Source organism: Phasianus colchicus, chromosome 9 (genome assembly GCF_987193195.1).
Source record: "Phasianus colchicus chromosome 9, bPhaCol1.hap1.1, whole genome shotgun sequence".
Lineage (NCBI taxonomy): Eukaryota > Metazoa > Chordata > Aves > Galliformes > Phasianidae > Phasianus > Phasianus colchicus.
The window spans coordinates 27,544,877-27,557,757 of NC_143444.1; the positions used below are offsets into that span (position 1 = coordinate 27,544,877).

Here is a 12,881-nt window from a genome sequence, read left to right on the forward strand (position 1 = left end):
CCTGGACAAATTAACAGAGTAAGAAATTGTAAAGCCAGATTTAGAGCTGTTTTAAGAGGAATTCTTTCATCATCTGGTTCATCCTGTCTTAAGTGCCAAAACCCACACACAGTACGTTTAAGCAGAAAATGCTTGAATTGAATTGAAAATTGAAAAATAATGAAAATAATTCTAAGATTCTTGAATAATAACTGAAAGAAGTAAAACCACAAAATAGAAATATCTGAGATGAGGATGTTGCAAATATGAAAACTGTCTGTTTTTTGTTGTTTTTTTTTTATGACACGATGGCTTGATTGGCAGATTCCTAAGCAAGACAAACAACCTCAACCCATATCCCATTGACTTCAGTGAAAAAAGGACCAAATCCAGACTGAAAAACATCTGTCCTTTATCTCTAATAACTTTTAATATATTTTGGGGTTTAAGACCATACTGTAACACAGCTCTCATGCATACCATATTGACACATCCCACTACCTAGAATTTAAGAGTTTTTAAAAGGAAAGTATATAATAAAGCAATAGTATGAAAAGCACTAAGAAGAGAAGCTCTGTATTTTGGCATAAGTTACCTGCAGCATACTGCAGCTAGCTACAAAATCTGAGATGTTTCCATGGAACCAGGTTCTGCCATAAAATCCAGCATGCTAACCATTCCATTCATAAATTCTCTCCCCAAGCATTACAGCCACTTATATTGTGAGAAAGTCCAATTGAGTTCCAGGACTAGGAAATTATTTTTTCAAATGAAAAAAAAAAAAAAAAAAAAAAAGCTAACACTGATTTTCATCTCTTCCCATAATATTAAAAATGATGTGTAAAGCTCTGCTAATCTGGTCTCTGGATAGCGCCCAATCTCTTGCCACGTGTTTCTGTTCTGGGTCTTGCCCTAGGGGAATTTCTGTCAGCACATGCTCAGGAAACAGTTACACTGTTCACTTTTTTTTTTTTCTTTTTTCTTTCTTTCTTTTTTTTTTTTAAGATGGACTCTATCTGAAGTTTGGTGAACCTTTGCACTAATCACTGCCAGGTGCCTCTGGCTACGTTTCTGGAATGCAAGGAATCTTTTCTTTCTCTTTCTTTCTTCCTTTCTCCTCTTCCCCTCTCTCCCTGATATATAATAAATCCTTCATTGAAAAGCACCTTGCTGGGCATCACTGCATTTTATTACCCTTTTCTATAAACGGTGAGCAAACAAGTTGTTAGCCTGTATGATACTCAGTCTCTGTTCTATGACTGCAAGATAGAACACCATGATCTTGTTTTCTGTTTTCTTGCTGTAGCTAGCTTGACCCAATGCCTGCTATTGGGAGGCTTGGCCTCTACTCCTGGCTCTGCTGCTAACACAGTGTGTGTACCTCCAGGTGTAACATCTTAAAGTAGGACTAAGGAAATGCCAGCCCCTTCCTAGCTTCTAGGTAAGTATGAACTACTGGTGTGCTGAGGCAGGTTGCCCAAGGAGGCTGTGGATGCCCCATCCCTGGAGGCATCCAAGGCCAGGCTGGATGTGGCTCTGGGCAGCCTGGTCTGCTGGTTGGTGACCCTGCACATAGCAGGGAGATTTGACACTAGATGATCATTGTGGTCCTTTCCAACCCAGGCCATTCTAGGATTCTATGATACTATGAAGGCTTCTCCAAAAGTAATGCCTCCTGTTTTATTATAGAATCATAGAATCAATGGATTACTTTAATCCAGTTCCGCATCTTCACTCACCCTCTCCCTAGGCTGTGTCAACAACTGAATATGTGAGCATACTCACACTGCCCAGGGAAGTGGTGGAGTCACCGACCCTGGGGGTGTTCAAGGAAAGACTGGATGTGGTGTTGAGGGACATGGTTTAGTGGGAGCTATTGGTAATAAGTGAATGGTTGGACTGGATGATCTTTTAGATCTTTTCCAACCTTGGTGATTCTATGATTCTATGATTCTATACTCAGAGTAAGAGGGGTTTCACAAACATTATGGGGAACACTATCCAAAGGAGCTCTTAACATGATTTAAGTCATTTAAGTCATTTAGTTGCTTTAAAGTAATAATACCAGTCAACAGTGATATGAAAACAGCTTCAGAATGAAAATGATAGAGAACCCAAAGGAGTCCTTTCCTGGTACTCTTAAAGGCCTTCTCTTTGGGTTCAGAGTGACTTACTGAAACACTCGCAATCCTTCTAACAAATACGTGCACAAGTCTCATAGCTGGGGGTACAACATAACTCAGCGTTTTGTAACCCGCTTCACTATCTACATGAAGAGACACACATCTATGCAAACAAGGACTTTTTTATGTTAAATTAATATTCCTACACCTCTCACCTGATATGTACTTTCTGCAGAGCAGTTAAATCTTGGTGATTGCTATTGGAACTGTGTCAATCTAAAAGACATTTTTATTTATTAGCTTTCATTTGGTAATTTTCCTTGAAAAGAAGCTGATGAATCAGTGGAATTCAGTGGAAGCCGCTTGACCTAATGGGAATTTGAAATCTTATTCTAACAATCTGGCAGGAAAATATATTACGGAAGTAATACATATTAGCATGCTTTAAGTAATATCAAAACATCTTTAGATAAAAAGCACAGCCTTAGGTTCAAATGATTGCCAGGAAGTAAATCAGAAAGACATGCAATCAAACACAGATATCTATATGTACTGTGCACTTGACTTCTCTGTCTTATTTTAGTCATTTAAGGTCCTTATTCTTTGGCAAGTATGCAGCAAGACACTTCCAGGTGTACATACATTCTTTACAGGTTCCTCATGCTGCTTTCTCCAAGTTTACACTGCAAAAGGCAGTATACTGAACAGTGGGAGATAACTAACAGAATGACTTGTTACACCACGACAAATTGTTTAGTATATGTAACTTACACCTAACTGGAGAAGTTCTGCTTAGAAAACCAAAAGGAAAAAAAAATCAGCTTCACAGGTGTTAAGCAAATGATCTACCTGCAGATGAAAACCAGTAATAGCTAAAATCAATACAGATGAGCTGTGGTTAAATGCATTTTAAATGTTTCTTGATTTGCTCTGACCAATTCATTTAAACTCCCTCCTACTCTTGTAACTGTCTTTAATCTTACACTAAGATAGTTCTACTCAGAGGATCTCTTCTGGGCAGTCACAAGGGGAGATCTTACCAATGTTCATACATATATGAAGGGAGAGGGCAAAGAGAACAGAGCCAGGCTCCTGTCAGTAGTGCCCAGTGCCAGGCAAGAGGCGACGGGCACAAAGTGGGACACAGGAGGTTCCACCTGAACACCAGGAAGCACACCAGTGCTCTGCAGGTATGGAGCTCTGGCACAAGCTGCCCAGAGATGATGTGGGGGGCTCTCTGATGCCTTGCAAAGCTGCTGGGTGTGGGCCTGGGCATCCTGCTTAAGCAGGGGTTGGACCAGATAGACTGAGAGGTCCCTGTCAGCCTCAGCCATTCTGTGACTGTGATCATAGTTAGTGCTCACTTTTGGGGTAAGGCTCTCTAATGTATGTCAATCCAGCCCTATTAGAAACAAAAATGAAATACATGTCCACCAATTTCTGCTGATGGCCAAACAATATTTTACCCCGTGATCAAGCCCTAAGTTACTGCTGTATTGTTGGAATCAGTCTATTCTTCTGCTAATTTTGCTTTAAGGGGGAAAAAACTATAAAAGTCTATCTGGACATGATTATAAATGAATTCTGATCACATTTTCTACAATGAGATAAATTACTTGGGATTTGAAACCAGATGCTTTTAATTACTGATTTTCTTTGTTACATGAACCTCAGCTCCGCACCTGTACATTGTTCTTTCTTTGGACAGATGTACTGATGCCCCTTTTGCGTGCTCAGGCCTATAACACTGAGATAAATTATGATGGGTTCTTGGCTTCCTCCATTGAAAATGTTTTCAGCTGTCAGAAATATCTGTTTCTTGTTATTGGTTTTAGTGCTTTTGAAAGAAAGTCTAAAACACTGACTTGTGTATTCTATTATAAGTGAAAAGTATTCTCCAGAGGAATCCACAGTGAATGAATGATGCATCTCTTTGGAACTAGGAACTGTTATAAAAACTGTGTAGGTATTCAGTTCTCCTGAGTACTTCTAGAGTAAAAGTTTGTTTCATACAAAGATTCAAGCAATTCCTCCTCACTTTATGTATATGCGCTCACAAACTTGAAATTCAGCCATAAGTAGTGAAGACATGCAATCATCACTGAAGGTAATGAGAATTAGGTACATGTGTATTTTCAGGTCTGGCCATGGATTCTGGCAGATCAAGGAATTTACGTACCTATTGAAAGGAGTCTTTTACTGGTTTGGAGCAATTTCTTAAATCTCATCTGAGATACAAACATTGGCAGAAGATGAACTGCTTGCAGACGACAGTGAAACTCATAGCCACAATTTGAGTCCCATTCTATCTAATGAGAAGGCACCCATGAGACCCCCTAGTATGCCTGCCAGCATACCCTCAAAGAGCAAGAGACCCTCAAAGCTGGACTTGAACACAGGGCAACAGGGCAGAGGTTGGGGTGCTGGAGGAGGTCACCTCCTAGCTCAAAGAGCAGGGGCAGGGACCAGGTTCTGATTTAAAATGGAGGCTCCTGGCAATGTAACTTATGGGACTGAAATGTGGGTAGGTTCTGGCTTACACCCTTCTTGTTGCCAAAGTACAACGTGACAGTACAAATGAAAACCTAGCACACAAGATTTAGTCTTGCATACTTTTCTCAACCTTAAAAATATGAGGAATTTTGAATCTGGTGTTCCCTCATTGAGCAAAAAGGGAGGCTCTGTGTACCTTGTTTTACTTTAAGTTAAAGGGAAATTAAGGACTAAACCTTTAACAGAGATCTCTTTACGGTGAAGTATTTCTGTGGTATTTGAATTAACAGGTGCTAACAAGCAAGCAAACAAAAATTCTGATGTTTAAGTACCCCGATTAAAATGTCTCTTTTCATCTGATTGGTCTTAAGTCCTGTTTCTTGTGATTTTGTGTGGGTAAGTGGCTCTTCTGGGGAGTCTGGAGCATTGAACTGGTTGCAGTTAGCTGGTGAGAAGCCTGGATAAAAGAGAGTTGTATCTTTCATCTAACTTTGGATACTTAACCCTTGATATTAAACTCACAATAATTATAAGACTGGATTCAAAGTTCTCATTAATCATCACCTATGGACATCACAAATGCCTTAATCTCACTGGTTTTTCAGTTACTGTTGTGTTTACAAAGAAGAAATGACCTAACTTACCACAGCAGTCTATATAAAAGAAAGTTTCACTTTCTTTTTCCTTGGAGACACATCACCTTTTTGGTAAAGGTCTTATTTGTCAGTATCCCCAACTTCTCTGGAGAACATAAGTGCTGTTATAAGCGACGCAAGTGACTGAAGGCCTCACGGTCACATATAGAGGGACTGTGTTCAGATCCCACAAAGTGACCTTGTTAGGCTGCTAAGCTCAGTTGGTGCAAATCCCTAACTTTGTGCCACCACTTAAACTCATTTAGCTTTAGTCAGATCGGTTTCATTTAAACTGATCATTTATCACAGTAAATATTTTAAACTCAAATTTATAAATGCAACTAAGTATATTTTTTAGATGATGTGGGTCATACTGGCAAAAAAATAGCAGAGAGAAAGCCAAGTGCAACACTCACATAGGACTTAATACCAAAAGCTGTGTTTCCATCTTCATATTGCTACAAATCAAAATGGGCTACTTTTGCAATGGGCAAAATGAAATCAATTATATGTGGCACATGCTACAAGAAATGCAAACGTAACATTTTGCTACCTGAAATAAAAAATAAATATGTATTTCAACCTGGATCATGACAAACCTGTTTTCTGGATGCCAAAGCATTTCGTTTCAATTAATAGCAATATAAGTTAAAGTAAAATTATTTGGTCTAGCACACACTTTATACTAGAATTTGAAAACATATTCTCTGTATTGTATAATGCCAGTATAAATACATTTGGTAATGAAGTCAGATTTTGTTAGAACATTTTCAAGTGCATTAGATAATTTTGTCAAACTATTTAAATGTCTTAGTAAACCATTTGGGAAAATTGACTGCTGCACATGGTGTTGACTTTGGCAACGGACAGTACAGCATACAGCTTCTATTTTGGTAATTGAAAAAAATAAAAAGCCTTCAAAGAAAATTCTAAATCTTCTGTCAAACTTGAGTACACTATTTGTACCCTGCCCTGTGTAGATTTTGGCATCTTACATATTTGATGACTCAGTAATTAGATTTCTTGATAGTAATCATTTGGTTCATTCCACAGACTTGAACTATGCAATCCAGCCTTGTCATCATACTGATTCACAGTATAGAAATTCTTTGCATTTACTTACAGATGAATGCTGAGACAGCTGACAAATGAGGCAAAACGTTACATGTGTGCCAGAAAGCCAGAGCAGTTCACATGAAGAAAGGTAGTGTTAGGTGTTTCTTTCCTATTGTAAACTGTCTAATTTATATGAGTAATGGCTTAGTGCTATGAACTGGCAAAGGTATAACAGTTCTAGAATTCAGTGGCTCAAAATATTAGATTATCAAGTGATTTTTCCTACTTGAATTAATGAATGCTTCACACAAAACTGTGCTAAATGAAATTCAAAGACTATTAGTTCAAACTAAGCTTCCCGTACTGGCGATTAACATGTCATGTATGGGCTTGATTTTGGCAGTCATTGCAAATGTAAGCATAAATAATTCACATACAGCAAGGGACTGGGACGGGGTATGACAATGCTGAATGCAGATTATTCCAATTTAGAAAATGTTATTTGAGATCCTGAAAAATTCCAAGTTGTTATGTTATGAAAATAAACAGCTTGTTTTAAAATCACTATTTAAGAATACCTCCCAGTCTCCACTTCCTGAAGTTTGGTTGGTCATTAGAAATTTATTTTCATCTCAGTCTGATATTTTGTCATAGGATATTAACTATGGTGTTTCTGCAAAGACTTTGCATTACTTAACTATATAAGCACTAAGATAATAAATCAGCTGTGACATCTTCTCCAAGAAAGAGTACTTATTCCACTAAAACTGAAAACAGCAGAGACCATTCTGATGGAAGCTTTGGCCTAAGCAAATGATCAAAATGTCTGGAAGAGCTCAGTGAGAAACTCAGTTCACTCAGCACATTGAGTGCTGAAGGGAAGTGCTGTGCTCATTCAGAGGAAACATGAGGGGTGAGAGAGAACTCACCTGGGAGCTTTTGGCCCCTCAAACTGCACAGCTGACTGCTACCACCATTCTGGTTAAACTGTTGCTTTTCTTTCTTATTAGCAGTACCAAAAGGTGAAGTGCTTTAGAAACAAATCCACTTTGGTGATAACCTTCTGTATGGGAGCTGCTGAATCACAGCCTGAACTTCTGATTGATCACCTGAAGCGAGCAATGAGTCAGCCATGGGAGCACAGGTGAAGGCAATTCACCTGTGCTGCAGGAAGGGGTGGAGTCTGGCTGCACCTCTCCTAGACCCATTTAAGAGCTGACTACCAGCAGGGATGGATCACTTCTAGAGATCCCTCCTCTGGACTTTTGCAGTGTGCCTAGGACAAGGGTAAGTACTCTATCTATTCTCTTTTTGGTATTGTAATCTGCTTTGCTGAACTCTCTTGTTTATTTCATAATTATAGCATCTTTATATTCATTGACTATACACCTTATAACGTGTATCCTTAGTTTATTTCACTCTCTGTTGGGATTTGCTGCCTTACCTCCCCTAAACCTCCCCTAAAAACCCTATCCTAGAATCAACTCAAAGAAGGAAACAGCTAAGCAGTGCACTGGGGAGCAGTGAGAGGAAAGCATTCTGGTTCCCTGGGCTCAATCAGTCCTATGTTGCAAGCAAAGGCATCTTGTGGACTATCTTCATTTTGGACTCACTCTCCATTCCTCCTGTTTGCACTCACTGCCCTCTGTGCTACAGAACACCTCTCACTTACTTGCTGAAACTTCCACCTAAATTCCACTGTGCTCAGTGCCTTCTGTTGGCCACCTCTCTGCCATAGGCATGAAACTGTCAACAAGAAATAAAAAATCAGGAACATGAGTGGGAGGTAGGGAGAAAGAGCTGTTGAGCACAAACACCTTGAGTAACCTTTTAGATAATTCATAAAAAGAAATGTAGTAGCTTGTTCCTATTTTCCTCAGTGGCACTGCTCTTTATTCTGCCTTCTGTCCATTGATTAAAAAACAATGATTAAAATCTTTCTGGGCTTTCTTTTCCCCGTATAGAAGAAGGGATGAGACAGTCACTGAACAAAGACTGAAAAAATCCATGCTCCATTGCTGGCTTTACTAAAGAACCTCAACCTATTACCTAAAAAAAAAAGTCTTACGATCTCTCAGTGTCTCAGGTTCCCATCACTAAAGCAAAATCAGAGTACCTTCCCTGTCCAAAGTGCTTGGAAGAAAAGAGTACATGTTTTATATTTGTTCTGTTTCACTGTAGGCACCATAGAAGCTTCTAGGATGAGAGCAGAATTTTGTGGATTGCAGATGTTACTGTTGATGTTTTGAGATCCTCAAAAAAATAACAGTGTAGAAATATGACATAAAGTAGCAATGCAATCTATATAATTGATGTGATAATATATCCTTCCTTGATTAAGGTCTCACTGGTCAATGCTTGCAGCTGAAAGGTGTATTACAGAAAGTCCTAACAGAGTGCAAGGAACTGAGAAAGCCTGCCATCCTGACACAAATGAAGTTTTACAAAGGTAAATACTGCTTTATTCCAAGTGAGTCATAGCTTGCTTTTTTACCATTTGAAAACTTTCATGTTAGCTGTCCTCTGCACTTATCCAAATCTCCAAGAAGTCACTGAGGAAGAATTATAAAAAACATTAAGTGCAATTTCACTCTATGAAGAAAAGAAACCTCTGTATCTTCTTGAAGACAAAAACAAGGACCTGAGTAGCCTGATAGCAATATCAAAGTTCCTCCTGCTTTGCTTGGAGGATGGATGAGATGAGCTTTTAAAGTCCCTTTCAAATTAAATTTTTTATGATTCTAAAACAAATGACATAGCTTACTTTTGGTCAGTATTTTTCATTCAAGTAGCATCCATGCAAATTATAATAAACAATTAATTAGACAGACAGAAGCCAAGCATGTTTCACAACACATACCCTTCCCTGGCACTCTCCAATGATGACTGATGGTGATGTGGACTGGAAAGGGCAGAGTCAAGAGGATGATGTCTTGAAGGGATGTCATGAGGCAGTATACCTGGTGAGGGACCATTATGGTTAGCGCTGGAACCACTGTACATGCCTGTGAACAAACATACATCAGGTTGCAAGATAAAATAAGCAAGGAAAGGAGCATCTAAGTAAGTTCCTGACTCCTTCATTTTCCCCACGCCCGCCTTGACACATGCATAGAACAGCACACTTCTGCTGGGGCAGTGGCAGAAGTTACTTCATCCACATTGGCAGTACTTAGGCTATTTTCTAAGTTTACACCACGTGCTTCACAGAGGTTTGCTCACTGTGGTAGGTACATGCACACAGAAGGACTAGAACATCTGCTGACATTGTACTCTGAGGGTTGTGGGGACAGATGAGGTTTGCCAGCTTCCACAGTGTCCAGCTACAGCATGTCAGTCCTCGTGCATTCTATAAGAGCTATTTTATTTGCCTTTTTTCTTCCTGTAGCATTCACCTTTCCTAGTTTGCTCACTGTGTGCAGAGTAATACATTCAGGAAGAGGGCTTTGAGTCAGCTATGCTTTGACGTGTCCTGCTTTACTGGCAGGGCTCTGGATGGCACTCGTCCCAAACCCTCTGAATGACATGTAACAAGCAGAAAACAACAGGAAAATCTGGAGCCACAGGGAATGTGTGACAGCTCTCTGGGTGGATAAGCAATGGCTGAATGTCAGCATCTGTTTCTGTGTGACTGAAGAGTAGAACCACTAAGGCCAGATTCTAACCACCTTTGTCAGGGCTTTCAGATGAGTCAAAAACCTCTCATGAACAATGAGTCCTCAGCTGTTGACAGATCCAAAAGTATGAGAATGAACCACATCATCTCTGTCTCCCACTAGACAGAACATTTGTCAGCCAGCCAGTGAAAACAACTTGCTTTGTGCACTGAAAACCAGACAGAAGGAGTTTTAAGAAGTCAGATGTTCCCAGGTGATGCTAGGATTTATTTGTCAATCTGAAAACAGTAAGTCAGTAGCTAGAATGCTACACTGTGAGAATTCCATTATTCTGCTGGTGGTTTCAGACCATTTTATAATACTGTACGTTCCCACAAATCTTTGTTGTTCACACATTTATTCCCAGGCTTGGCAGGTACCACCGTGACTCAGATGTACTGTCACTTCACACTTGGACTGCATCTCCCCACGCCTTTCAGGTATATTGGCAGCACAGCTTGGAGGAAACTGGTGATTCTAAGAAGGTTTGTGCTAAGGATAATAGACTTTAGATAGCTTTAGTGCTTCCTGTTCAAAGCTCACCCCAAAAGCTCAAAAACTCTCAAAAGATAAATTTCAATAGCATTGCAGCCAGTAAACATATTCATTTTTTTTGTCTTACAATCCCACCAATGAACAGTTGATGAATGTTTAAGTGATCTCAAAGACCTATTCTTTACTGTCCCAGCTACTGAGGACTGTTTCCATTATTTGCCTAGAGTGAGTGAAGAAGACAAAGCACCAAAGTACCTGACTGTTAGCTACTGTTCAGTTATTATTTTTATGAGGACAAGAAAACCACAGCCAGCAAGGCCCCCTAGAGAAGCAAGAAAATTTTAATAAGAACACCCCATGCATCCTTGTGTCCATGAGCTGTGCCCTGCATGATCCCATGCACTCAAACCCAACCCATGAGAAAATAATATGAAACCAGAGTTCCTGTCACCCTGCGTTTCTGTCATGCCTCACCAGCTGGGGAACTTCCAGAGTGGACACCCCATACTCAATCTAGTATTAGACCTTCTTTTAAAGCCTATTTAAAGCATGGCTTATTCCATCTACCCTGAGTTTATCCATATTTTCACTTGATGCTCACACATCTTCTTTACGAAGATGATCAGGGGACTGGAGCACCTCCCCTATGAGGACAGGCTGAGGGAGCTGGGCTTGTTCAGTCTGGAGAAAAGAAGGCTGCGGGGTGACCTCATTGCAGCTTTTCAGTACCTAAAGGGAGCCTACAAACAGGAGGGAATCAACTCTTTGAAAGGGTGAGTGACAGCAGGACAAGGGGAAATGGTTTTAAGCTGAGGGAAGGGAGATTTGGGTTGGAGGTCAGGGGGAAATTCTTTACGGAGAGAGTGGTGAGGTACTGGAACAGGCTGCCCAGAGAGGTTGTGGATGCCCCGTCCCTGGAGGTGTTCAAGGCCAGGTTGGATGGGGCCCTGGGCAGTCTGGTCTAGCATTAGGTGGAATGGTTGGTGGCCCTGCGTGTGGCAGGGGGGTTGGAGATTCATGATCCTTGAGGTCCCTTCCAACCCTGGCAATTCTGTGATTCTGTCACTAGCTGTGGAAAAGGCCCTTGCTTGATGCATGCTTACTGAGGTTTGTGGGACTAGTTCATCAGTGAGTTTTCCTTCTCCTACACCTTTATTCACCACAACACTGCACTCGAGCTTGGTTTGATGCGTGGTGTCTCTTGCTCTCACATCTCCCTGACCCTCGTGCTGCCTTACTGCAGGGCCACCAGCTCTCTTGCCCTCATAGCCCACCCCTGCAGCATGGTAGCCTACTGCCACCTAACCTGGAGCGTGTCAGGATCAATCCAGCCATCCCTGTATCCACGGGGACACTTTAATGAATGTGACATTACGTGTGTGCCAGTTGCTGCCAAGCAGCATACGGCCCAGCTGAGCCCTGCCTGTCTCCCCTGCAGAGAAACACTAATTTTGGGAGCCACTCTCTGGTATGTAGCTTCCACAACTCATGAAACTCATTAGAACGCAATTATCTCTGAAGCATTTGTCAAATGTGATTGAGCTTGGCTAATGGATTAAAAAAAAAATATACAGGGAAGGGGACCAAAACACATATGGACAGAGGCAAGCAAAACAAATACACAAGTCTCCCTCCCTAAGGAAATGAGCCTAAATCCAGAGCAATGATTTGCAAAGCTCCTATCCCTTAGGTGCAGGGCTAGGGAGATGAACACAGGGAGCTGCAGGGCTGCTCTCGCACCAGACACTGTGATGTGTGCTCTCGGCTCAGGAAGGAAGCTCTGAGACTGCAGTTTTCCACTCAGATCAGAGCTCTGTCTGCCTCTGAAGCTGCTGGATAGTGGGAAAGCTTATGAAGATGATCAGGGGACTGGAGCACCTTTCCTATGAAGACAGGCTGAGGAAGCTGGGCTTGTTCAACCTGGAGAAAAGAAGGCTGCAGGGTGACCTCATTGCAGCATTTCAATACCAAAAGGGAGCCTACAAACAGGAGGGAATCAACTCTTTGAAAGGGTGAGTGACAGCAGGACAAGGGGAAATGGTTTTAAGCTGAGGGAAGGGAGATTTAGGTTGGAGGTCAGGGGGAAATTCTTTACAGAGAGAGTGGTGAGGCACTGGAACAGCTGCCCAGGGAGGTTGTGGATGCCCCGTCCCTGGAGGTGTTCAAGGCCAGATTGGATGGGGCCCTGAGCAGCCTGGTCTTGTATTACATCAGGAGGTTGGTGGCCCTGCCTGTGGCAGAGGGGTTGGAGATTCATGATCCTTGAGGTCCCTTCCAACACAGGCTATTCTGTGATCCTGTGAAAGCCAAAAGACACAAACAAAAAAATCAACCCTATTGTTTCTTTGCTTTGCTTGCAGGGGGTGCCTTCCCATAATTAAGAGTACTTCTAAGACATGTGACACAAGCTATGGAAGATGAGTTTTTCTATGAGATTCCACGTG

At 41.2% G+C, this 12,881-nt stretch overlaps 1 protein-coding gene across 7 annotated transcripts in view; it reads right to left on the reverse strand.

The window, feature by feature from the left end:
* Window positions 1–12,881, reverse strand: part of GLIS1 (GLIS family zinc finger 1) — a 179,053-nt gene that overhangs the window by 16,088 nt on the left and 150,084 nt on the right. For 5 of the 7 annotated variants that reach the window (XM_090146690.1, XM_090146692.1, XM_031602818.2 and 2 more), the window contains exon 7: window positions 9,147–9,291. In XM_090146690.1, coding sequence (XP_090002816.1) covers window positions 9,147–9,291 — 145 coding nt within the window. Of the gene's footprint in view, window positions 1–7,958; window positions 8,033–9,146; window positions 9,292–12,881 lie in introns of all 7 variants that reach the window. The other 2 variants (XM_090146696.1, XM_090146691.1) reach the window with 2 other exon arrangements.